Below are 25,845 nucleotides of genomic sequence, written 5' to 3'. Positions count from 1 at the left end.
AATGTTGGTTAAATTCCTTCTACTAGCTTGGTTTAAAATTACAATTAAAGGAAAAGCATTTGAATCAATGGAAAAAGCCGAGAGGATGTGTTAGAGGCATGCATGTTTCCAACGTGAGGATTCTACGAGATTTGTAAAACAGTGGCCACCCTGTTCGCTACTATCGTTTGTTATCAATTAGTCATGGCGGGATTTGAACCCACGCCTCATGAAAACAAATACGATTCGTGTGCAAAAGTTTAGAATTTTGATCGCTTTCAGTCCTACAAGAGAGATGAAAAGAAAAAAAATATTTTAAGCAAAAAAGCACTATAAGCATCATGTTTTTTATACTTCACTGATGGAATCAAACGAATTGTCTAATTTGCTCAGGAGAGATTGTCAGAATGGGGTCCAAAAAGCCAAGTCTGTCAGCTTCAATAAAGTTCATTCCTTTAATTCAGTCATAAGCATTAATTTAACAATCAAAATAACAAATTGACAATGGTCAAATTACGACACAATGCCATTGATTATTATTTGCATTTCGACTTTTTTCCATTAGTGGGCGACAGCAAGGGTCGGTTGAAGGGGTCAGCCTTGCCCATAGGAGACAGTCAATGGTATTGGCCGGTATTAGGTTGGTTCTTTGTCTGTGGGCGGAGTCAAACTTATGTTAAGAAAGGGCCGGGAAGGAGAATCGAACCAATGATAGAGAAAATGTAGCCCTAGGCAAGTGTATCAACCACTTAACAAAAAAACACGATATGTTCCGACGGCGGGTCGCGAACCCACGCCACCTGTAAAAGTGAGTTTGGTATATTTTTACACTGCTTCTTAGACCACTTAGCTATAAAAAGACTGAACTCGGCATATATTTTGCCTAAAAAATAAAAGTTTAAAATTGCGTTTGCCAAGAAATGAGGTGTTTGAACATGTATTCAGCTTCAAAGGGTTGTAAGTAGACCTAAGAAAAGGCTGCCTTTTCGGCCGAAGTAAATTGTTTGTAAAGTGGAGAAAAATGCGAAAAAAATGAGAAAACACGAAAAAGAGTTGATTATTCTCTTTTGGAGCCTACTGTTTTTGCTGTTGAGGGTGCTTTTGTTGACAAAATAAGTTGAGTCGGATCAAACCCATGGTGGATATATTCAAATACATTTGTAGACCAAATAATGTATAAGATTTAAGTTCAAGTGGCAAAAACTAGGCGAGGTATAATCTTTCATTTAAGTATTCCGAGGCTGCATTCTTTGCAGCTGATAGTAAAGTCAATGAAAATCCACTCCCAAAAACCAAATGGCTAAATGGTTCTGCCTGAGGAAATATTCCTTCATGTAATTATATTACACAGCGATATATATTAAAAAGGTCCCAAGCAAGGAAGATCAAGAAAAGCAGGAAGCAAATAAGGACCCAAATGAGAACAAAAAGGCAAAAAAATCCTAAAATGTGACAAATAGGAGTAAGATGGTCGAAATAAGAGTAACAGAGTGGAAAAATGGCTTTAAAAAAGTGAAAAAAATAGAAATTTGGCTCAATTTTTTTTCTGGCCAAATAGACAATGCAAACTTTATCTTTTTCCTAGGTTTTAACTTTTTTTCCAAGGTTTAGTTTTAACTGATTGCTAAAGGTGTTAAAACCTAACCCAACAAAGTTATGGAAGAAAAAGACCACTATAAGTAATTCAATACCGACAGTTTTTGTGGTAGTCACCTGCAGTTGGGTTGCAAAAGCTGGAAGAAAGATAAATTTTAAAAATCCGTGTACTAAATTCAATGTATTCAAACATATGTCAAAGCCACAGAAATGTGAACAGCTAAGGATGTATGTATGTCCTCATACCAGGCGAATCATCTCGACAATGTCTGTGAAGATTGCTCCAAGAGCTTTTAAGTTTTCTTCACTTGTTAGAGGAGTAACAAAATAGTTGATGCCGCTCAAGGGTTAAAAAAATGGAGCAAGTAGGGAGCATTTTTAAATACTTGGGTCAGTTGCAGTTTCACCACTTTGAAGTATAATGAGCAGAGATACTAAAATAATGGATAAAAACCGACATACTCATGTAAATAAATTTGCAGAAAAATGAGTTCAAATTGTAAAAAAAATGCAAATAGATCTGAAACAATCTCGTACTTTTAATGCTCTTTACCAAGTATTATTTATTAGTTTTATATTAAAGATATTACTGACCTTTTAAAGTTTGTTCCTAATGCATGCATTGTAAAGATGTCAACATGCAATACATTGTCCAACCAATGAACATCCAAGGCCGGGGGATCCTAAAATGACCATTATGCTACATATAATTGCAAGACACGTGACAAGAAAATATTTTTTTATGGTTAAGTAGTTCATATTCCCAGTAATGCCAAGGTCAAAAGATCTTATTAACATTAACTTGAGGTCACTGATAATGAGATTAGATCTCCTTTTTCGGAAAAAAGGATAAAGTACTGTAATTTCGGTACTCATTATTTCATTACAACTATACTGCCCTAAGTTTAAGCTAAAAGGTTGTTTGATGTATGACACTAGGGGCATTCCACGTCAAGTGAGCACATTTTTTGACGAAATCGCGGCAAGTCAACTCCGATTTTGCTAATTTTTGGCACACTAGTTTTTTGACATTCAAGAACGTTACAGAACAAGTTTCAGGTGCCTAGGCCAACCAGGGCGTAGTCTAGGGCCATGTTCATTTTGGGCCAAACCACTTGGCCATCGGTGTTTGAACAAGCATAACTTCGGTTGTAGTTAAACAATTGAGATGAATTTTGAATCAAAATGCTCCTGGGATAATGGCCTTTTGATAGAACTGTTTTAGGCAAGTGCATCATTTTAAATTCGGCTTATAATGGCCTTATTTGTCCTTTGACCTCTGACCTTTCCAAAAGCCCAGTCTGGATTTCCTCAATTTTTGCGTGTGGATAGTTCTATGTATGTTATTCATATGTTGTAAAAACATAAATGGGATCTCCATGGGTCTAGATTTGGCAAAGACTTTTGCGAGCTTAGGTCATCTATTTTCCATCTTAGAGGTGCTATCACGCAACCTTTTACAGGGAAGAAGTCTCAAAACTGAAGATCGAGGCATTGAAAATTCATAATATATACATTTATTCATCAAATTTTCCCCCACATTCTCATGTAAAGACATTCAGAAGAGCTTCATGATTGATTAGCCACTTTGGCCCTAGATTAGGCCATATTGATCCCATGGGGCTGAAATTTTATGTGAACCAACTTTAACCTTGGCATTGACCGTGTGAAATTACATGAGATTCTGAGACAAAGTGCCGTGAGGGTGTACCCACTTGACTTGGAATGCCCCACTAGCAAAATCAGGGTTAGTTCGCACTACAGACTGAACACCATGGAGATTGAGGAAACTCAGAAACCTCGGTTTCATAACATCCCATGAATAATTTAGAAAATCTGTTCGATTCAACAGGTCGTATTAAGATAATGACTTTTAATGTATCATCATTGGAATTTTCTTCTCAATTTGAGGCCATTTTTAAGCTCATTTTTCACATCCCGAAAGCTCGCTGACTAAAGAAATGATGAAAATGTGTTTACGTAGCAATTGAATACATTGATATTGTAAGTTTCATTTGAATCGAATTGTTTTCATGTTCAGTTTTTATGATAAATGGATGTACTGAATTCGAAGTTCAAAGATTCCACGCATTCCGCATCATGAGGTCAAAGTAAGCGTCCTGGTCGATGGATGAGCTTATTCCGGAATAATAGTCGAAAAACTCGTCTTTGGTGACCTGAAATTTAAAAGGTTTGCGTTACAAGTTAAAAGAAAAGACAGGCTCAAAATAAGACCAAAGACGCAAGTGAAAAATGGCAATGAGATTGAACAATAAAATACCATCACACGTTACAGGCATATCATTCGGATGTTTTTTGTCTGTTGTAGCAAATACTCTGGAAAGCTAGCATTCCAAAAAGATCCTTCCACAACATTTGCTATTAAGAACTACTTAACCGAAGCTAAAAATGAGTTTAAAAAATGGACACTGTGCATGCTAATCTACTTCCCAAAAACCCTGTTGTCCTCGCTAAAATGGATTGCTAGATCGCTCAACCTCCTTATTTTCCATATTTCTGTCAATCGAGAAATCGTTTTCCATATTTGCCTCCTGACCGTGGGCAGAAAAAATAATAATTTCAATTTGCAGTTTACAATTAGCTTACCCCTTAAAATAACAAAAAGCTAACGTGTTTTCCTCAAAATCCTCGTGTTTAGGTTAGTTTATGGTAAAGAATTGACATCAAATCGTTTTGCCTACAAACGGTTTGAACAGTTTTAAGCTTGATTAACAAAAAATCAACAATGTTTCCAATTTCTATATGACTTTAAAGAGCTGGTTTTCCAATATGACGACATCAAGAGGAAACATTGAAGGCGATTGCAAGGTTTTCATTTCTTGTTCAGAATTGTTGAAGTTTGTCTTTGAAACAATATTTTAGTAATGTCTTCTCAACTGATTTGGCCTTTATCAATGACACGCATCTTCGGAAACGTTCTTCATTTCTTCCTACTTCAAAATAAGACGTTCAAGCCAATCTTGGGCTTGACAATTTTCGTCGCAACCTTGCTTTGGGTCGAACTTTTTTCGACTCAAAGCCATATGAACTTTGTTCAAAGGATATCTTATGGAGAGACTGACATCGACATGTGTTTAAACCATTCTTGAAAAAAGAACCGTGCTTTGTGTAACATGTAATAGTACGTGAAACATGCACATGCAACCTGGACAATTACACACATTTGATTTTGATGGAGGGACATTTCAGTCTCCAAAACTCACTTTTCCATCCCCAAGCCCGGATGACACATGTCGTTGTTGCTAGTTTAAAGAAAACCTTTTTGATGACATATCTTTACAGGTTTTAAACATTCCCTCAAACTCACCTGTCCGTCTTTTAAGCCAAACGTCTCAAAATTCGACAGAAACTTTTCCAAGATCTGTGTTTCCGTGCATTCCCCATTTAGATATTGCGGATGCCGTTTCACATTATAGACACCCTGAAAAGATGAATTCCAAAGGCTCATGCCGCTTTTTTCAAATTCCGATCGATTACTTTTTATCATGCCTACCTTTAGGTCGTCCGCCGTGATGACCCCATCTCCACTTTTGTCCATCTTATTGAATGCCTCTTGAATGACCCGCCGCCGGTTTTCGGACATGGGAGGCTGGAATATCAAAACTTGCGTCGAATGATGAAAAAAAATCTTCAATAAAAGCGAAAATAAATACCCGAATGCCGACCAAGAACTCATCCACATTCACGTTTCCGTTGCCATCTCGATCAAATTTCTTAAAGAGGATCTCGGCCTCTTCGGCCGTCAAACTGCATCCGGTTTCAATGAGGCCTTTATGGAACTCGGAGAAGTTCAGATTTTTGTTCCCGTCATCATCCATTCGACGAAACATTCTGGTAAAAGGTTCAAAAAATATTTTATCCCACCTTTATGCATTCCTAGCTCTTGGCGTTACGCCACCCCAAATCAAATAATCATAATTACGTAAAATAAAAGTTGGGGTAAACTAAACAAGCCATTTTCTTAAAATCTAGCATCCGGAAAAGAGACGAAAGGCGGTGGAATTTTACAAGAGACTGATACAGATTAACTAGAGCTCTAGGGAGAGAAAGGTCACTCCAGCGAAGCCCCTTGAGGCATTATTTTGAACACATTGTGGTGGTTCGGCAGCAGGGTGTCGGGCCAAACTACTTCCATTGGGCAATTTGGTTTCAAGCAAAGCATTTTTCAAGCCATCAACCCATTGTGTGCTCCCTGAACTCGGAACTTAATTATGAGAATCGCAAAACTAAATGTGTTCATGGCGTTCAATGTGAATCCTCACACACAGAGCAGCCCCACTGCAAAAATATATATATCTCAGTTTGGCATTTCTGTACTTAAAACTTTAACTAATGTCACGGGTGCATGCGATGTGAAGAGAGTATTTCTACCTTTTCCAATCTTTGATAAAGTGAATTCAAACTATACGGCTGTATTATTCGGCTCAATACCGATCAAAAGTGAGCTAATTGTACCTAACTTGGAAAAGTAACAAGGTTAAATGGGATAAAAATAAGCAATACGCTGGGGAGGGAAATTCCATGTGTTTTCAAGAGGATGTAACATGAATCACTGGAATGAGGACGGGAATGGTTTTGTCGAGAATTGACATTTTGAAATCTTGTCAACCATTACGTTCTTCTTATTATGAGCCTGGTCCCAGAACCTTCAAACTAGAAAAAAATGAACTTTCGTCTCAATCAAATCACTGGATCAAACGTTAAGCCTTTCCAGAGTTCACAACATAACTCTCCACAAAATGAGTTGTGGTAATAAGTGGCAAAAGTTTATTGACGCCAAATTTGCAAAAATAATCCAACAAATTTACGCAAAAAATTGCGAAAAGACTCCAAAACATTGGCAACAACACGTTTGAGGGAGGGGGTCTATTTTTGCCTTCCATATTAAGCAACACATAGATGAAAAGGAATATTACACTAAAATACGCGTATCTTCAAGCACCGGTAATTGAACCTGTTATCCCTAAGAAGCAGATTCTTGCCATGTCCATGCTGGCTCCTGATAAGTAGACCTTAAAAAACCAGTTGCCATTTTGGCCGAACATTTTTATTAGTTGGGAAAAAATGAGAAAAAGTTGGAAGTTATGCGAAAAAGTTGAAAGAATACAAAAAATAGTAAGTGGGAAAAAATCGAGAAAAAAAAAAAGAATTTGAGAATGAACGAAAAAAGGTGACGAATTGCAAGAACGTTGCTGCCATGGCCACAAGGTCATTGTTAGTCCTGTTTATTGTCTTTTTCTGCTCCAGAATTTTAGGAAAACAATTGCATATACTGGGTGATCTATTGAGCTTCTTTATTCTATTAACAAGAAATTAAATCTTCTTTATTACAATGCTTGACATTAGGACACTTCTTAAGTGATTCCGATGTTATGGTACAATATACAATTGATTCTTTCGAGAGTCTAGTGCTATTTCTAAGGGCACTTTTGCTTGCTTAATGATTGGGTTTGTTCCTATTTGATCCAAAACTGAATAAAGTTCTTGTTTTCAGAAATAATTTTTCTCTTTGTTACGTATCATCACAGGAAGAAAAGGAAAAAAAGGTCGAAAAATGAAAATGGACGAGAATAGTTTTTTGGGCCCAAAATTATGTGAAAAATATGTTTTATTTTATGTAAAAACATTTTTGGTCTGACTCTATTAATAACTGATTTCCATCACACGGCATAAGCAATAATATTATCATGACTAAATTTTTGATTTGACTGATATTTTGCGTGTCAACGCTTGTTGGTAAATGGACGAAAAATAGACCTTACGTGAATCATGTGGACCAATGTTGATCTCACCTTCCAAGACCGAGGATGCCGGTGGCACCTCTGGAGAGGCAAAAGAATCGGAGTTTCTCCACGGGATCTTTGGTGTTCATCATGGATCGATTGGCGCGCTCTTTCAAATCCGACTCGACTCGATCTCCCGCCGTTCTTGGACGAGTGGGCATCACTTACACCTCTCCGTTTTGTCAAACCAAACTGAAAGCAAATCCTAAACACCTGTTTCAAGTAAGCCTGAGTGAGTCTTGGAACCTGGCTGAATTGCGGAAGAGTGCCAAGGGGTTTGGGAAAAGGCCTACTTATAGGAAGGCCAAATTGACAAAGAGTCTTTATGTGGGAGAGCAGAGAGATTTTCTCGCGTGACTAAGGAAAAACCAGAACAATCCGGGGGAGGTCACTAAAAAACGATTTAACTCACCTTTTGTGTCTTGGACAAGAGAGGAGATTGTGTGGTTGGATGGCAAAAAGGTCCTCTTGGTTTCGTAATGCTTTGTGAAGTGTATGAAGCGATCAAGGTTTGAATCGATCAAGGAGTGCCTGGCTGATGTGATGAGGGTAATAGAAATGATGGTGGGTTCATGGGTTTTCGTGCACCTTAGACTTGACAAGCGAGCTTGAGTAGCAGTTGGAAATAGTACCTCGAGAGCCCTCGTTGCCTTTCTGGGAATATCCATAAATGGAGGACTACAATCTGGATCGCGAAAAATACTCAAAGACAAAGAGTACTTTGATTCCATACATAGTATATGAGTATAGTATCATGTCAATGAATCAAGTCTTGGGTTCATTTTGCGGAAAATGGTCCTAATGTTACTGCGATTTTATTTGTGGTTAACCAAAATAAAAACGTTAATCTTGTCTGAAGCTGAAGGCGAACGAGCAACGAGCAAAGATGATTGGAAGCTTATTGATCTTTATTGAATTCATTTTCACAAGCGGCTTTCTGCTTGTCATTGAATACTTTACATCTTAGAATTGTGTCGCTTGTATTTGGTATTAATTGTTGAAAGGTCTTCGATTTCGGTTTTGTTTTGGTTCTCTTTCCACTGAAACTTTCCTTTTCTATAAAAAAAAACTCTTTTGATCCATCCCTGGTTCTCATTGCATTCATTTCTTAGTTATGGTTGCCAGTCATGTCCAATTGTAGAGTCATCTCCCACCTGTCTATGACATACAGTGTCATCATTTTCAAGTTGAGTCAGAGTAACTCTAGAGCGAGCTAACATGACATTGCTACATATCAGTACAAATTGGGTTTGGTGGAAATAAGGTTGTACGGTACAGTACTGGATCGTATTCCACTCGCAGCCACGACAATTATTGGCTTGGTATCTCTTTCAATGATTGCATTACACGACTTTTATCAATTGCGGCCATAAGTGAGGATCCTAGTAGTCCCTTGAGTGTCTGAACTCTGAATCGAACATGGAACAAGGAAGAGGAGTTCTGGCAAACATGAGGGAAACACCACTTAATTCTTTGATGGCGTTGGGAGACATCATTAATCAACCGAAGGCCATTTGGTTTAACAACAGGTTGACCTAGATTCAGAACCTCACGGTCTTTGGCAAAGCTGGATCGAGTAGAAATGACCCTGTTCCAAATTCCTTTGAAGGTCAGTGACAAAGGCCTCTCTTCCAATTCAAAATAATGAGGACGATCCAACTTGAGGCGAAAGGAAAAAAGGCCGACCTTCATTTTATAGAGTGAACCGAATAAGGTGAGGCCTCGTTGTGGAAATTGCTAAAGTCGAATTGCATTAGTACTCCGATGGACGGATACAATGTTCGATCATCGTCAGTTCAAGGCTTTAGTCGCTCATCAATACAGTTACCATGTCCTTGGCAAAAGTGAAGAATTGGTTGCTCAATCAATTCATATGAAAAATTCCAATGGGCTTTGCTCTCTCTCTCTCTGTCTCTCTCTCTCTCTCTCTCTCCGCAATAGATCCCTTCAAATGATTCTTTTTGATGATGTGATTGAACATTAAAGCAATCAGTATTTCTTCGCCTTCTTTGGGAAACTAACAAGTGATCCAAAATCTTGTGGATCTCATTAGCATCCTGGCTTGAAACACTAACCTTAATTGTACATATAGAAAAACATATATTTTGGCTCAATCAAACGTTGTTCTCTTTGCCTGTGCTTTTCCGCTTTTATAGCTGAACCTTTTTTGTCAGCTTTTAACCATCAGGTTGCCCATTTCAATCACCTTCTAATCCCAAGTCAAGGACTTTTACTGAAGGTAGGAGCCCTAAATGAGGTTTCTGCCAACGTTCAATCCTAAAGATTCAGGTCTCTTTAGTTTGATCAAACTCAAATTTAAACGCTTGGATTGTAGCCATCCAGGAAGCATCTTACACGTTGTTTAAGGCATAATTTTATTTATTTTGTCTCAGCACTCACTCTCCACAGTGGTCAAAAGCTCTATCATGTTTCCAGAGAAATTCCCCCAAAGACATTTTGGCATATTTCTAACTCGGAAAATCATAAGGCACAACTTTGGTTTTATTGCTTTAAGGAATTCCAGCCTCCATAAAAACTTGCATGCCTAAAAACTGGAATTTTTAACAACCTAATTCATGAAAATTGGGAGCACACATAGTTAGCCCTTACTCTGAATTAATCAAATGATCTGTTTCACCGTTGCTTGGTTATCTAAAATTCAATAACCCAATATTCATCGATTTTAGCTCCAAAATACCCCGTTTATATGCTAACTTCAATTCTCAAGGAAATAATACAGATTTTCAATATCACAACTATAAAAGTTAATTTTTCTTTTCTTGCAAAATCTCCAGATAGCTCAACATAATGTAAAACCTTTCTCACAACACTCCAAAAATTTTTTTTTTTTTGAAAACTTATCTAATAATCATCAAAAGTGCACTTAATTACTCATTCACACGAATTCTAACGACAATACATACAACAGGCAAGCTTACAGAGTTTGGCTTCGCTTGAAGATTTTATTGAAACTGATTAAACACTGCTTTTGGAGGCTTTATTGATTTGTGTGAAATTTGCAATAATTATCGAACTCAATATGCTTTCCTTGATTCTAAAGTTTTTATAGAAAAATCTATATTTTTGGATGGTTTTGTGGTAAGTTATACATTATTGTGAGATAATGCCAGAGAATGAAAATAATTTTTTAGTTTGTGATGTTAGTAATCTGTATCAATTCTTTGGGAATTGAAGTTAAGATATAATTTTGGAGATTAAAACGATGAAGATTGGACAATTGAATCGCATAAAATAAGTAGCGGTTGACCAGATTAATTCATTATATTTCAAAATAAGGGCTAAGTAAGTGCGCTCACAATTTTCATCAAATAGGTTTTTGAAAATTTCACTTTTTGCAAAGTTTGAGGCCTGTTAAGTTGGCTGGAATTCCATAAAACAAAAAAAGTAAGATTGTTCCTTATGATTTTCCGGCTAGAAAAATGCAAAAATTGGGTATTTCTCTGGAAACTTGATATGGCTTTTTGACCACTGTGTCTCCTTTATAAACCATTTCTAGCCCCTTGAGTGTTAGAACCAAGTTAGAACGGTTAGGCTAGAGCCGCTAGAGCCCTGGAACTTTCGCCGGCCGATCTCAATTCACGAAACCTTGATGCCATCTCACGCAACCTAAGAAATGTTCTGGTGACGTCGACGAAATGAAAATTTAAAAACAAGCCTTTCCTCTCTCGCGTCATCTCCATTGGGCCTTTAAATCCTTGTGTCGCTCGTTTTGATATAATCCTTTGATCGTCACCGGTCCCCCATACTTCCCTTTCTGTTCTGCAACTGGCTGCTCCAAGTACTCTTTTTCCCTAGTGACCAAGTGTGTCCAACATATTTTCCTTCAGGGTGACGAGTTGCCATCCAGCCTGATCCCGAGGCCGTCAGCCGTTAATCCACCAATTCTCTCTACACAGCGAGCGAACACAAACTAAACCATTGTGTACAAACCCACTTGAGATTTCGCTCAATCTTGTCCACTCCTCTCTACATCCCCTATTGCCAATTATCATCACCTGGTGCATTATCATCGTAAGGCCTGAAGTGTACGTATATGTACTGTGTGCATTACAATAAGTGGGCTGACTGTTGGTTGGAGTAGTAGTGGGCTTTAACAAGGAAAGGTCGTTGGTCAAAGCTCCGCAGCCCATTATATACACACATATATATCACAGTGGCGATCTCCCGTGAAATGGTGGAAGAGGTCAAGGGCGGGGCTAGCGAGGCTTTGAGGGGTGACCCGTCCTCGGCACGCGCCGTCCTTCAGCTCTTGGCCTTTTGTTTGGTCATGCTCGTGGGCTCTTATTGCGCGGGCTCCATTCCTTTGTACATGCCTCTCAATGAAGAAAAGCTTCAATTGGTGTCGGTCATGGGGGCAGGGCTATTGGTGGGCACAGCCTTGGCCGTGATCATTCCCGAGGGCATGCAGGCCTTGATCAAGGCTTCGCAAGCCCACGCTTCGTCGGATCATCACCATGAAGGGGCTGCTCACGACGCCTTTGAAGGCCTGGATCGGAGCATTGGCATGGCATTGGTCTTAGGGTTTCTGTTCATGCTCCTCGTGGATCAATTGGCTTCCAAGGCTTCCAAATCGGACTTGGAAGCCAATGCTTCGACCTTGGCGGGTCGGAACGTGTCTTGGACCACGACGTTGGGTCTGGTGGTCCATGCTGCGGCCGACGGGATCGCATTGGGAGCGGCCAGTTCCACGCGGCACACTGATATCGAGTTCATCGTGTTCATGGCCATCATGCTGCACAAGGCCCCGGCGGCCTTTGGTTTGACCTCTTTTCTGATGCGGGAAGGCCTAGACAAGGCCAAGATACGTCGACATTTGCTCGTGTTTTCCATATCGGCCCCAGCTTTGGCCTTTTTTACCTACACATGGTTGGGTGCATCGGGCCAAGGTCGACGAATGGACACCATGCACGCCACGGGCTTGGCCATGTTGTTCAGTGCGGGCACGTTCCTCTTTGTGGCCACGGTCCATGTGCTCCCCGAGATCATGTCCAAGGGCTCAAACAACGGGCCGAGTCCCGGGCACTCGCATTCCGTGGGATTCGGCAAAATCGAGATTGTGATGCTGGTGATCGGCATCGCACTCCCCTTGGTACTGACCATGGGCCATCATCACTGACGGCGCTCTCAGATCCGGACCGCACCCGCACACCACAGACCTGCAAATTCATTCAGAAATAGCTATTTCTGCGACAAAGTGGACCAAGATGGCCCCATGGATGCTGACAATCGACCGACCTCCAAGGCAAGCCATCGTGGACGCCACTGACGACCGGCCAGTATTCAGAGTTGTGAAGCTTACCGTTTTGTAAACACGCCATCCGGCCCAGGTTCCTGGTTGTTTGGACACCGAGGCGTTCGTTTGTTGACAAGTGTTGTTTATTCATTGATATATTATGATTAAATTAAAAAAAAGCTTCATTGCAGACTTCATTGCTTACATCTATGATTCAAAGGATTAGTGCCAATCAAAATAGACATTGTATGCTTTTCTTAAAGTCCAATCGCTTTCGTGTGACAAGGAAATGGGATGGGGTATTTTTTTTTTCAAAAAGAGGCAATAATTTTCCTATGGTACTATTTGATTATGTCTTAAGTGTAGTAGAACCAAGTTGTGAAGCCCTTTTTAGCTTCTTGATAAGTGGCTTGTCCAAAAGGCCAAATTTGGGTTCATGTCGAAAGAAATGGGCATTCTATTTCATTCAGTATGGTCATGGACTGGTTGATTGGCCTCTATAGATTTAACCACAACAAAAATAACGGATTTAACGGAAGTAGCAAGTCTCTTTTGGAATTCAATTCGAATCTGTGTCCTTTTTCTTCTCATCCATGGCTTTCAAATGGGCCAAAATTGGAACGTCTTTCACTTTGGACTCGTCGAAATGATCCCAATCAACTTGGCCTTTGTTGGGCTTGGACAATGGCTTCTCCACCTGGATTGTTCGATCGGGCGTGACAATCAATTCCACGGGCAAATCGCAGGCATTCATCAGGCTCTCAGGGAGCTCTTGATCCGAAACAATCTGAGACTCATGCACCGTTGTAGCCACCACAGTGCTCTTATTCACGGCCCCCAGCTGCCAAAGGATAGCCCATTCCAGTTCGTCCAAACCGAGTCCCTTGCCCAATCGAACGCCTTGGGGACTGACGGCCACGCTCCCCACTACGAACAATTCGATGAAGAGACCGGGGGGCCAATCCGTGAAGCTCAAGGGCGTGCTGTTTCGATTGGCCCCAGATTGAAACGACGAATCATAGCACCACTTTTCTGTCTGGCCTTCTCCGTCCAAACTCAGGCAAATCGATTGGGACCGAAGGGTCTTGCTAGGCATGATGAGTAGTTTATCCGTTTTACTCAAAATATGGCGTCTCAATGTTAATTGTGCCAACGATGGATTGACCTTGACCACTTGGGCTCTTTCGAAGATGCAATGATCCGTCAAGCGATTTGTAGCCTTATCGCTATCCCTGAAATTGGGAATCTTGTTTTGAGTGCGGTATTGACCTCTGATGCGAATCAGTCTGTCTGGGTGCCGCATGGCAGACCACATCTTTTGGCGAATTTCGGCCTTGCTAGAATCATGGCGGGTTAAGGCCAAGTTTTCTAATTCGTCCGCTAAACTCGCCACTGACATTTCAAATTCAACTTATTTTTTTCGATTAAAAATCACGAGACGATTTTTCACTATCCCGATTGGACTTTTGCTTAACGCTGAAGAACGCCTCCGAAAGCAATGAATGTACATAAATTATGACACGAGTCATTGCAAGCAGGAACATACGTAGCTGGCAGCAGCCAAAAGTAATACAAAGCTTGCAATTTTGATTAAAAAGAACAAGCGTGAGAATCGAATGCTAATTATAGGATTACAAAATTAAAAAAAGAAAAGATAAAAGTAAAGATTGGCATGCTATGCAGATTGCGATTGAACCAGACATCGACAAATGAGGAATCTAATCTAACGCAACGTTTTTTGTAACATGCTAGAGGCGGCCTAAATATTCACCATTAAACACGATTGGTTGCATAAAAGCTTGAGCTCGTGTGTTTATGCATATTTTCTTTCTTAAAAATATGGTTTCTGCCGTTGATGGATATAACACAATTTTGTGGATGTTACAATATATTCCAGCCAAAAGCTATTTTGAGTACCACATTTTCCAAGTAGTGAAGTCAAAAAGGAAGAGTTGGACAACTTGAAAGACGTGTAGATCGAATTAACATTTTTACGCAAAGTTTAGACATTATTTTATTTGTCAGTGTGAATCAGCCATCAGAACTCAGTCAGTGGGTTGCTCCTGATGCTTTTAGGTTTCTTTTCATGAAGCAGGCAGTAGATTTTGCAAGGAATGAGGGAGAGCGAGCGTCACAATACATTTTTGGGGTTGGAATTCAGGGTCTTAGTAGCTATCTATCTCCCTTATTTCATCTAAACCTCATTTGCACATGTTCTTCCTGATTTGTCATTAGTGCGATACCCAATATGTTCAAGTTCTTCCCCACTGTAATAAATGCTGACCCAGGGAAATATTAAAATCGGAGTTTTAAATTTAAAAATGCATGGCTTCTTTTGAGTGGGCTCGTTGTTCAATGAATGAGCTGTACAGCAAGTGAGTTTACCAACTTCATAAACCGGGGTCTTGGGCACAACTTTACGCTTATACACTAACATAGGTTTAGATATGGAGTTTAAGGGTAGTAAAAATCGTGTTAGGTTAGGTTTGATTACTATCATTAATGGTCCAACGACCAAGATACAAATTTGCCATTGATAATGTTCTGAGAGCATAAAAGCTTCAAGGAGTGGCTACATAGCCTAAGGCAGGGGTGCAAGGCTTTTCCGGAAAACTGGCACAGATCCCGACGATCTCAGTCCAGTATCCAAAGCATTCCTTCGATTTCTCTCTCTAATGCTGAAAAACCAGCTTCGGTCTTTTAGCTCTGGTGAAGGTTTCCACAACTCTTTATTTTTTTCAGCTCTGGTCTGTCTGGTGGTCTGATCAGTGATGAAAGAAATACGGAGGCGAAGTATGAGGACTTAGGAATGGAATATTTTATAAGACATGACCAGATCAGCCTTTTCGCGTCCACTGCGTAACGAATCAAGAGCTCGGCAAGTTGCCCTTCGCAAGACATCCCCTGAAGGCCTGTCAGTATTTTTTGAACCGTCGTTGAATTCCTTCTTCAATCTTAACAACATCGCTTCCCAATAGAGGGGATGTGACAGTGGTAGCCTAGTCGAGCATGGGTCTCACATAACAGCTGTACAGACCTAACGAAACGATCCGGCCCCGAGTAGTAAAATTTCGGCGAAGAAGACCTTCGCCTTATTTACTAGATAGACGTACACACCTTCAATGGCATACACAGGGAGCGCAGCATGTTTTCCACGCCTCATTTTGCTGTGACTACCTGACCAAATCATCAAAGTCACTCTGTATGGATTGGATATCATCAGGTCCAGCAATCGAATGGAATAACTTGGGGTCATCAGCAAATTTGAGGATTTGAGAGCCATGCAAGACCCGCATGTTATTCACAAATATCTTGAAAAGTATCGGCCCAAGCGCACTCCCTTGGGGGGCTTCAGAAAACACTTTGACCCATTCTTAGCTTATGGTACCTAGAATGACTTTTTGTTCCCTATTGTCTAACCATTCAATAGTCAATTAGGTTAGGTTCAGTTTAAAAAAGTCGTAGCACTAACTTAGTGGTGGAGAATAACCTCTATCTAGTTACACTCCGCATATTTTTGATGATTTGAATTGATGATTTGAAACGCCAATGGGCACACATCTAATGTGAACAGTCTTGAATTCGAAAGGAAGCATTTCCATTATGTGGAAAATTTAGTGGATGACATTTGGAAACGGTGAAACGCCGAGCACCTGGCTACCCCATTGGCTACATGCAAGTGGACATCTGAGAACGAAAACTTAAGGAAGGGAATGTGGTGCTTGTCGTAGATCCGTTGGCACCACGGGGAAAATGGAACCTTGCCACAATGGTAGAGGTACATGGTCGAGATGACGATCTTGTTCGATCGGCCATGGTGCAACTCCCAGAGGGTTTGAAAACTCGACCAGAAGAGTCCTGTGGAAGACGAGAAAGAGGGGGAGGATGTTGCGACGGATGCCGGGGTCTTGGTGAATGGGAAGATTGCTGTCTCGCCTTCACTCTAAATCGGTGACTGACCAGAAAAGAAGGATGAACAAGGTTGAGCGGGAGGGAAAAGCAAGACAAGATTATTGAAAGATGTGAATAGAATTCATCAAACGATACGAAGAGAAATAAAGGAATAAACTTACAGCCCACTGAGATCGAAGTCCACTTGAGCAAGAAAGTTGGGGTTGAGTCACAGTTTATAGTAACATTGGACAAATGCACTTCAAATTCAAATGGTTATGGTAAAAATAATGAAAAAGAGCACATTCCTTCTCTCTTTTCAGCACTTTTTGGCGAATTCTGTTGTGCTTGTTAGCGTTTGAAAAGTTCAAGACGGTGGCTTAATATTTTTGTTGGAAAAGGAGAAATAAACTTTTCCAACCTCCAAATTTGATTTGCTGTGTAAATTTAGTTGTAACCAGGGGCATTAGTCGTTCCTCAATGAAAGAAGCGAATCAGAGTTACAATTGCTTTGGCCAAAAGTAGCAATTCGTGACACAACCATTGCTCCTCAAAAAATGCAATGACATGACTTGTTACTTTTCCTACAATTTAGCTGACCGACATTTTATGGTTTTCGCCCCATCAAGACCTTACGTCTCTAAAAAAGACGGTTTATCTTTTGGCTTCCAACAATCCAACCCCCTAACAGACTTTGTGTCAACATTTTTCACTAATGACTCTTGTAAAGGTCGGCAAAATAATTTGTTTTTCCGTTGAGTGTAAATTCCAGATGGTGGTCAAAGCTAGTTTTCCTTACAGGAGCAACTGTTACACATTGTGGGCCCATTCTGATGTTCATTTCCATGTGAACCCTGCCCGTGCATAATGTAGGCCTTCATGGTCACCCTGAGACTGATCATGACTCTCCTGCCTCACGCAACCTCAAGCTGTCAACAAAACACCGCGTGCTCGTTCACTCGTTCGCTCGTTGCCCCTCATGTCCATGCAGACCTAGGCCATTGTATGTCGCCAGGCTGACAAGGGAGCAGTGCACGTGGGAGCCAGTGAAGCCACCGGATTGTACCCTGACCCGTCGCCATGAGCCCCAATCTCAAGGACCAACCGCTCGTGGACCACGGGGCTCGTCTCCACCCCGGGCCGAGCATCGAAGCCCGCCTGGCCAAGAAACTTGCGGCCAACGAGCCGCACATCCGGGCCCAAGCCCTCAAGAAGCTGGCCCAATGGCTGCGGGCGCGCGCCACGGCCGGTTTGATGACGCCCGAAGAGACCTTGGCCTTATGGAAAGGCCTGTATTTTTGCTTCTGGATGTCGGATCAGCCTTTGATTCAGGAGAGCCAAGCCCAGGCCATCGCCGACCTCTTAGGGCGGGCCTTCACGCCCGATTCAGCGCCCGCTTGGCAATTTGCCCGTGGCTTCTTCCTGACGCTGCATCGGGAATGGTTGGGATTGGATCGATTCCGAATGGACAAGTTCATGATGTTAGTGCGGCGATTCCTGCGGGCCACCTTCAGTATGGTCCAGCACAGCGGCTGGAGCGCGTCGGCCACCCAGGCGCTAGCCCGGGAAATCGTGGTGCCCGGCGTGTTGGCCCCCACGGCCGTCAAGCCCAATCTGGGATTTCAGATGCACGTGGTCGACGTATATCTGGAGGAATTGGCCAAAGTGGGCGGCCACCGGATCACGGCACCCGTGTTATGGGCCGTAGTTCGACCCTTTGCCCAGCACATACAAAACGGCTCGGCCGATGCGCGATTTCTGGCCCATATTCAAAGCCGCATCTTCCACCATCTGATGCGGCAAAGCGACGACGGCATCGCCTATGATGAATATCTCCAAGGTGATCTGACCGAGCCCGAGATCACGGCTCGATCCTCGAATGATGAGGAACCACCGGCCTCAGCCTCCGACGAGAGTGAGGCCGAGAGCGAGGCCGAGAGCGAGGCCGAAGCATTGGGTGACCTGGCTGAGCCACTGGATCCACGGGCCGGTGGGGTGCATGTGACCATTCCCCAATTGAGCCCGGATTGGCTGCAAATGAGCCAGGATCTGTTCGATTTGGGTCAAGCGGCGGAAGTGACGGCCCAACGGCGCAAGATCTTATTCGAGTTGACGCGACAGTTCCGCCAATTGGCTGAAGGCAAGTACCCGCTGTCGGCCGAGTTGTCCGATGAAGATCAGATTGAAGTGCCCACCGTGTCCACCAAGAAAGTGCTCAAACGTCGACATCAAGAGGAACTGCAGACCATGGCCCGATTACGCGAGGAGCGACGTCTCTTCCAACAGGCCATGAAGGCCAAGAAACGCGGACTCAGCCAGCCTTCGAATGCCGAACCCGAAGAGATGATCGAGAAAGCGGCGGATGGATCGGAGGACAGTGAGGAGGAGGAGGAAGAAGAAGAAGAAGAGCGGGAACCCCCCACCCCTCCGCCCAAGAAGAAATCTAAAAGACCGGACAACCCTTCTTTGTCTAAGAATCAGAAACAAGACCAAAAGGCCAGTCTGGTGGAAAAGAAGCAGAAAAAGGTCGAGGCAGCATCACTCGCTGTGAAAAAGCCAGAAAAAACTGAGAAGATCGCTTTGGGCCCGTCTCTGAAACCGGAGAAAAAAATCCAGAAAATAACCGCTTTGACACCGACCTCACCCGCTCCTGCAAAAGCCCCGCCTCTCAATGAACAGTCGCCTATATCGCCGAAAAAGAGCAAGAAAATGAAGAAGAAGAAGAAGCAGCTCACAGTGAACCAGGAGACATCGAAGAAAGTGGAGGAAACCCCGGACGCCGTCATCCAGACTCAAATCACGGACACCAAGTTCCAAGAGATCGACTTCGACACGGACACTAATAGCACGACGGAAATCCAGACCGTGCAGACCAAGGCTAAACGCCACTCTGAGCCCGTGATCAGCCCGTTACCCGGCAAGAAGGCCAAAAAACAAAGGCGACAGAGTGAAGTCATGCCCACATCCGGGATCAGTGGCTATGATGCCCCCACCATCAAATCCCCCGCCCGCGCCTCCCTGCCCACGCCCACATTTGTGAAGAAGGCCAAGAACAAGGTCAAATCCCCTCAATGGAGGACGGCCTCGTCAGAGTTGCCCGCGAAGTCGGTGGTGTTGAGTTCGGAGAAGAAGAAGCTGAACTTCTCGTTGACCATGAACAAAACCCAGAGTCTGCGCGATGTGGATTCGGCCATGATGGACAGTCCGGAGATTCCGTTTTGCTCGGCCAAGAAGCCCAAGAAGGGCTTGTTGAAGAACAAGTTCGATATCAGTATCGTGAACACCCCGTCGCCCATCTCGAAACGCGAAGTGGTCATGAACACGCAACGGAATTCGGTCAGTAAAACGGCCAAGTTGCTCAACCGCATGAGCGCCTCGGATTTCTTTTGAGAACACCGAGATCATGTTACTCTACGTAATAACAATGGATATAAATGTTATGATGAACAATCAAATTCGAATGCATTTTGACTTTCAGCTGAATGGACTTGGGTTACTCTATAGCATATTAATATAATGGTAGTCGAGTTATAGTAGTAGTTGCAGCAGGAGCAGCAGCTTGATGACCAATGGGGTAGGAGGAATAGTGATAGGGGCCATTTTCGAGATGAAGATGGCAGTTCAGATAGATAGATAGATAGATAGATAGATAGAAGAGTCTCGCGCGCGGGAAGGCGATCATCCAGGATCGACGAGTACAGAAAAGCGAGTGGTGACGATCACCATCGCTTGTAGTCCAGTTTCACACCAGCCTCTTCATAGCGCTTGAAGCGGCCCACCAATTCGGTGAACTCTTCCAAAGAGGGCAAATCGATGATCCAAGACGAGGCGGCCTTGAGTCGAGGCATGTGTTCCAATAGGAAATAGGCCATGGGTAGACTACGAATGCGAAGATTCTTGATGTGGAACTGCTCCAGCCAATGCATCGGATTCACTCGGAAGAGCAACGTGAACACGTCGAAAATGAGCACGTTGTTGCCCACGATCTCGTTGGACACGACCAAGCCCAATTTCAGGTGGCGCAAACTCCGACAATGACCCCAGAAGAAGGCGAAGGCGTGGAGATGGACCGACCCGTCCACTTCCACGGATTCCAAGTGTCGGAAGAACACCGACCCGAAATGGAGGGTCATTTCACCCCGGAGGATCTTGTCGCCCATGATCATGCGGAGACTCCGGAGTTCGGGACAATGGCGGGCAATGTGGACGATCTCCAGCCCCGTGCCTTGCTCCTCGTCCATCTCGATCACCAGGGCCCGAAGTTGCCCGCCCACGGCCTGGATGAGGGCCTTCACATTGACAAACAGGACGGTGACCAGGTCCAACTCGGTCAGGGAGTCCATCAAACGCAATCCATTCCACGTGGACAGGTGCTGATCCGAGAGAACGGCCACTTTGAAGTGCACCACCAGGTTGAGCTTGCGGATGTTGGGACACACGCGTTGCACGAGATTCATGTCGGTCTGGAGCTGGCGGATCTTTTGGGCGTGGTTCCGCGAGGAGGGGTTCACCCGGTTGGCCACCCGCCCACTGAACCGAAGCATCTCTTTGCGCACATTCCGAAAGTCGTTGGTCTCGGGAACAAATCCGATGTAGGGCTGACAGAAGAAATTGCGGTCAGAGGAGTAGCTGAACTCCTCCAGTTTGGGTAGCTTCAGATTCGGGTTCATGTCTTGCATGATCTCGATCCCGTACACGAGGGTGTTGAGCCACTGGCCCAAGCTCCGGATGTTGGGTGCGTGTTTGAGTAGGAACGGGATGAACTCGCCCAAAACGTTGGTGCCCCCGATGTTCAACACTTCCAGGGTCTCGACGCACGGGTTCAGATGCGGCCATTGGAGGATCTCTCGACATTGGACACTCTCGGGCTCGACCCACTCCTGGTCCACTTTCCAACCGGGTTGACTGGAGCACTTGCGCCACACGCCCACTCGGCTCACCGTATCCGGATTGGTCTTCACAGCACAGGTTTTGTTGGACTTACGCTTCTTGCAGCTACACCGATATGTCTCGTCGAACCAACGGCCGTACTCAAGTCGCTCTAAACTTGGCGGCTTGGCCGTACCGCCACCTCCCATCGCCATTGAGGGGCTTTGGCCAGCCGTGTTTGGACCAGAAGCGGGCGGTGCACGCACTCGATGGTGGGCTTCCTCCGCGGACACGACTCGCTTCTTTCGGGAAGACGGACCCGAGCCACTGGGCCCAGGCGAACAGGGCCTTTTCACAGAACGCGATCCTTTGTGGGCCGTCGTCCGCCCTCTTTGCTGATCTACATAATAACAGGAGTCGGGCTCCCGGTGCTTTTGGCGCAACCTTTGAGACCGTCGACGAACCACCGTCAGCTCTTCGCCACTGAGCGAGAGAGGCGGGGCATGGTGGTCCTCATTGGACGGCACCTTGGAGCACACCACAGGTTCGACGCTCGTACTAGGCTGGATATCACAGGCGGACTCGGAGGTGCCCTGGCCCAACGAGGCTTGGCTCTTCTTGGCCAGCGAGGCTCGATCACGCAATCTGGCCCGGACAAAAGACGGACTCGAGGCGGGCTCTTTGCTGGACGAGCCGTGATCCGCCGACAAGGTCCCTCGACCGAGCGGCGATGAAGGTTGAGGTCCGCCACCCACTTGGTGAAAGCTCTCATCGCGGAGGATCTCGAACACCGTGGATTGGGGGGCGTGAACGAGCTGACTGACGGGGATGCAGTTCCGGAGAATGCAGTAGGAACGCCGGGGGTACTTCTTGAGCACGTGGTTGTATATCACATCAAGGAGGGGGATGATCGGATTGGTAGTGAAGGGCCGTTCGATCCCCTTGGGATGATTCTGATCCAAACAGAACTGACAGTAGCGACGAATGTTGTGAGGATGGTAGATCTCCTCCTCGTCCTCGCCCGACGAGAAGAAGTACAGGAACCGGTGGAGGCTGTGGAACGCGTCGCGGAAGAAGAAGGCCACCAAGCAATCGGCCCACGTGTCCGTGCCAAACAGGTCCAACACACGCAATCGTGGGCAACCCAAACCGATGCGTTGGAGGAAGTCAAACTGGAAATTGGCCTGGCTGTAGATCTGGCACTGAACGTTGTTCCGCAGGACGATCTCGGTGAGCTTGTTGAACTTGAGGTCCAGGTCCGGAATGTGCCGAAACAAGAGCCACAGGGACTGAAGCAAGCCGGTTCGTCCGTGCTTGGGTTCCCGGTCGCCCAGGTAAGCTTCGTGTTGGTAGCACGGCACTTGACGCGAGAACGCTTGCAAGAAGCGGGCATGGGATTGGGTCGCTGACCCGCACGGACTCGGCCGGCTCGGCTCCTCTTCCAGGTAATTCTCGGGTAGGAAGATACGTTCCACCAAGGCCACTCGGTTCTCCACCACGGATTGGGCGTAGTGCGTGAGAATGGACGGGATCTCTAAACGAGGCTGACCGGCAGGTGGTAAGGCGAAGCTCAGCGAGCGCAACTCTGAGCTCATGAGCACGCCCGCCATGGTGTCGCGAATGTAGGCCCCGGAACAGCAATCGTGCGGACACTCCAAGTTGGTTCGCACTGACAGATACTGCAAGAAAGTGGGAAGATCGATGTTGAAATGACAAAACTGGAATGGTTTTAATTTTTGGTTGGGATTGCAGGTTGAAAGAGTGAAAGATCTTAATCAGCCTTAAATACATATCATATTGGATGCTCCGATGAATTAGAATTGGCGGGATCTAGTTCGCCCTTAAATGAAGGGCTGATTGGGAGATTTGGTCAAAAACATGTCCATATTTGAGGTGAGGATATTCGACAAAGAAAAATGCTTGGGAAAGTTTGTTGTTTACGGCTATCACGTGAAAATTATATCCCATTTTTTGGTACTGGTGTCGAGCTATTTCGGTTCCAGTTGGGAATTTGATTCGTATTGAATTTCCAAAATTCGAAACTGAATCTGATCCGAGAATTTTCGCGCTATCCGATCGGAATCATCCGATCCATTTTGATTGTTTGGAACGTAATTCATTGATTTAATTGAACAATTCAATTACGAATATTTGACATTCCATTTTCCGTTCTGTCAAACTTCCCTTTTTCAAGCATGACACGTAGATGTTTCTTTCTAATTCTGGCACAAATTTAAATACACCGAAGTGGTAAAGATATCTGATGATTCAGAACTTAATATTGCCGATAAATATATATATTCCTTACCAGATAGTCATCCTCAAATTAATCTATCTATTGTCCAAGACCGAGCCTGTTAAAAACAGGAAAATGCAGGTTTTTTTGGTTATGACTCCAAAACTTGACTTTTTTCATTCACCAATTTTCTTGGGAAAGACAGCTGAAACACTATTTTTTTCTCCTATGCTAATTTCAGTGCTTTATCTTCTTATTGAATAAAAGAAGTTAAAGACTTGTTAACTCTAAACAGTTGATGCCTTAGTTAAACATTATTGGTGGACGCCAATTCTGCTCTTTCAATACTTTGTTTATGATCATGTTTAGGAGAGTAAACAGTGTGAGAAATACCTGCGCTATATGCATTCTTTTTGTCAACTTCAATTGCATGGTTTTGGACGGACCTGTCAAAGACTTTCCGGCTATTTTTAACCCCTGATGAACCAAGTTAATGAACCGGTGGCTTGGGGTTCCCGAGTGTTGAGAACGTTGTGAAAATTGGCCTGGCCAACGTTACTGCATTGACCACGTCATATCAACTACAACTGTGATGACGACTAAATTCAGTCTCTCGGCTCTCGTTCGAAATAACCATGCCTCGAAAAGCGCCGTTCATCTTTCCTCAGTCTTTGATTTCTAAACCAAACATTCAACCGAAGAATATATATCCATCACCTGTAAGTCACTCAACTTCGTGGGCTTCATCCTTGTTAATATTTAAGACTTTGACCGTCGTTTTCAACGCACATCACTAGGCCCGGCCAAAACTTGCGAATAAATATGGCCTGTATATTGATAGCAAACTTGCATCAAAATTAAACTAAATTCGCACAGTAATTTGCAAATAACCTTGCCCAAACATGGGCACTGACACGTGCTATTTTTAAGGTCTAAAATGGGTACTATATGCCGGCTCTTGGTAAAACATCTGCATCTTTTGCTTTGCTTTCATGTCAACATTTTTTTTAGAGAAAAAATGAGGAAAAGTTTCACCCTCACAAGTTCTTCCCTAAAACATACACGATTTCTTAACAATTGCCATAAATTGCAAATATATTGATATATTTGTGCTGAACTGGCAGAAATTGCCTAGTAAATTGCGTAAAAATGCCAAACATGGCTGAAAAAATTGAAACGTCTGCAGATCCAAAAAAATGCAGAATATTCTGGGATTTGCAAGTTTTTTTGCAATACCACAGCGCCCATAATCTGCCACACTCCATCAGTCCATGAACCTCACCTTATACGACACGGATTTTTTTCGCGCCCAGTTCTGTTGCGTGGGGAACTCTGCGCTCAGCACCCTCTTGAGCATAGCTTGGCGCAGACTTGAGGAGGCAATACCGCTCATGCGCCGGCGCAATTGCGTCTTTAAGTCGTCCAGCATGACTTGCGGCGCCGAGCGCAGGTACAGACTGTGGGCCGCCAATGAGCTGACCAGCACAAAAGCCGCGCACTCGTTCTCCAGCAAGCGCAAGTAGGCCGTCATCGCGCATTCTTCCAGCGTAGCCGGAGTGCGAGGGGGCGGCGGTTCGGCGAATCGACGAGGCAGAGGCGGGACGGCCGGAGGCAACCCATCCTCGTCGTCATCCAGCTCCTCGGCCAGCCCCCCGCCCACATCCGCCAACAGATCCACTGCTCCCGGATCCCCAGCCATATCCATCATGGTCACGTCAATAAGCGAATTTAGTGCACGGGTGACATGATTCCCAAAGTTGGTTGTATAAGCAAGTCCGATGTGAAGTTGGTTTGATGACGATGGATTCCGTAGTCCGTCTTCCGTTTTCCGGATTGCGGCACGAAAGTGCGGCTCAGCGGCTGACTGTCTTGATGTTGGCCGAGTTGAGAAACGACTGCAAGAAGTACAATTTTGACCCCGACAGATTGGCATCAGGGATCCTGTTTTTTATTTGAGCTTGGAAGCCAGAAGTGGAGCCAGACGCGAATTAAAGGATATATATATATATAAGGCCCGTATTGATTTGCTTTTCATGTGAGCGCATTAGATTTTTTGGGATGCCTTGATTGCTCAGGATTGATCGACGCTTCTTTCTTTAGGGTTTACGGGTAAAGTTTGATCCGTCTTTTCAACCTTTTAGGATAGGACACCACATCAAAGTTACGTTGTGTCCTTTCAGAATATGAGCAATTCCCTTTTTCCATGGCCCAAATAC

At 44.0% G+C, this 25,845-nt stretch overlaps 6 protein-coding genes and 1 long non-coding RNA gene across 10 annotated transcripts in view; 3 read left to right on the top strand and 4 right to left on the bottom strand.

Annotated features, from left to right (window-relative positions):
- LOC131892744 (all trans-polyprenyl-diphosphate synthase PDSS1-like) overlaps positions 1-25,845 on the top strand; it is an 81,554-nt gene that overhangs the window by 27,767 nt on the left and 27,942 nt on the right. The gene's annotated exons all lie outside the window — the stretch shown is intronic.
- On the bottom strand, positions 3,178-8,013 carry LOC131892750 (calcyphosin-like protein). Of its 4 annotated transcripts, none has more exons than XM_059242588.1 (7): positions 7,792-8,013; positions 7,389-7,592; positions 5,250-5,427; positions 5,090-5,185; positions 4,904-5,017; positions 4,800-4,838; positions 3,179-3,752 (listed from the first exon to the last, which is right to left on the bottom strand). In XM_059242588.1, exons 2-7 carry the CDS (start codon positions 7,538-7,540, stop codon positions 3,651-3,653), a joined length of 681 nt encoding a protein of 226 aa, XP_059098571.1. In that variant the 5' UTR covers positions 7,541-7,592; positions 7,792-8,013; the 3' UTR covers positions 3,179-3,650. The 4 variants fall into 4 exon arrangements, with proteins under 4 accessions (XP_059098572.1, XP_059098571.1, XP_059098570.1 ...); XM_059242587.1 differs by having other exon boundaries at positions 7,389-7,584; XM_059242586.1 differs by having other exon boundaries at positions 3,183-3,752; positions 7,389-7,571.
- LOC131892747 (zinc transporter ZIP9-like) lies at positions 11,239-12,818 on the top strand. The gene has a single exon (XM_059242582.1). The coding sequence runs from the start codon at positions 11,572-11,574 to the stop codon at positions 12,514-12,516; it is 945 nt and encodes a 314-aa protein (XP_059098565.1). The 5' UTR covers positions 11,239-11,571; the 3' UTR covers positions 12,517-12,818.
- Positions 13,073-14,194, bottom strand: LOC131892748 (uncharacterized). Its single transcript, XM_059242584.1, has one exon. It carries the CDS (start codon positions 14,030-14,032, stop codon positions 13,193-13,195), a length of 840 nt encoding a protein of 279 aa, XP_059098567.1. The 5' UTR covers positions 14,033-14,194; the 3' UTR covers positions 13,073-13,192.
- On the bottom strand, positions 16,194-17,203 carry LOC131892759 (uncharacterized). The gene is made up of 2 exons (XR_009374610.1): positions 16,707-17,203; positions 16,194-16,588 (listed from the first exon to the last, which is right to left on the bottom strand). It is a non-coding gene; the product is annotated as an uncharacterized LOC131892759 (long non-coding RNA).
- On the top strand, positions 17,467-19,979 carry LOC131892740 (ribosomal RNA processing protein 1 homolog A-like). Its single transcript, XM_059242573.1, has one exon. It carries the CDS (start codon positions 17,605-17,607, stop codon positions 19,912-19,914), a length of 2,310 nt encoding a protein of 769 aa, XP_059098556.1. The 5' UTR covers positions 17,467-17,604; the 3' UTR covers positions 19,915-19,979.
- LOC131892739 (uncharacterized) lies at positions 19,962-25,550 on the bottom strand. Its single transcript, XM_059242572.1, has 2 exons — positions 24,912-25,550; positions 19,962-23,072 (listed from the first exon to the last, which is right to left on the bottom strand). The coding sequence occupies exons 1-2, from the start codon at positions 25,335-25,337 to the stop codon at positions 20,244-20,246; spliced, it is 3,255 nt and encodes a 1,084-aa protein (XP_059098555.1). The 5' UTR covers positions 25,338-25,550; the 3' UTR covers positions 19,962-20,243.

The sequence above is a fragment of the Tigriopus californicus genome, chromosome 2, assembly GCF_007210705.1.
Source record: "Tigriopus californicus strain San Diego chromosome 2, Tcal_SD_v2.1, whole genome shotgun sequence".
Lineage (NCBI taxonomy): Eukaryota > Metazoa > Arthropoda > Copepoda > Harpacticoida > Harpacticidae > Tigriopus > Tigriopus californicus.
Note: the sequence above shows the minus strand (reverse complement) of the source record. Positions and strands in the feature narration are given on the sequence as shown.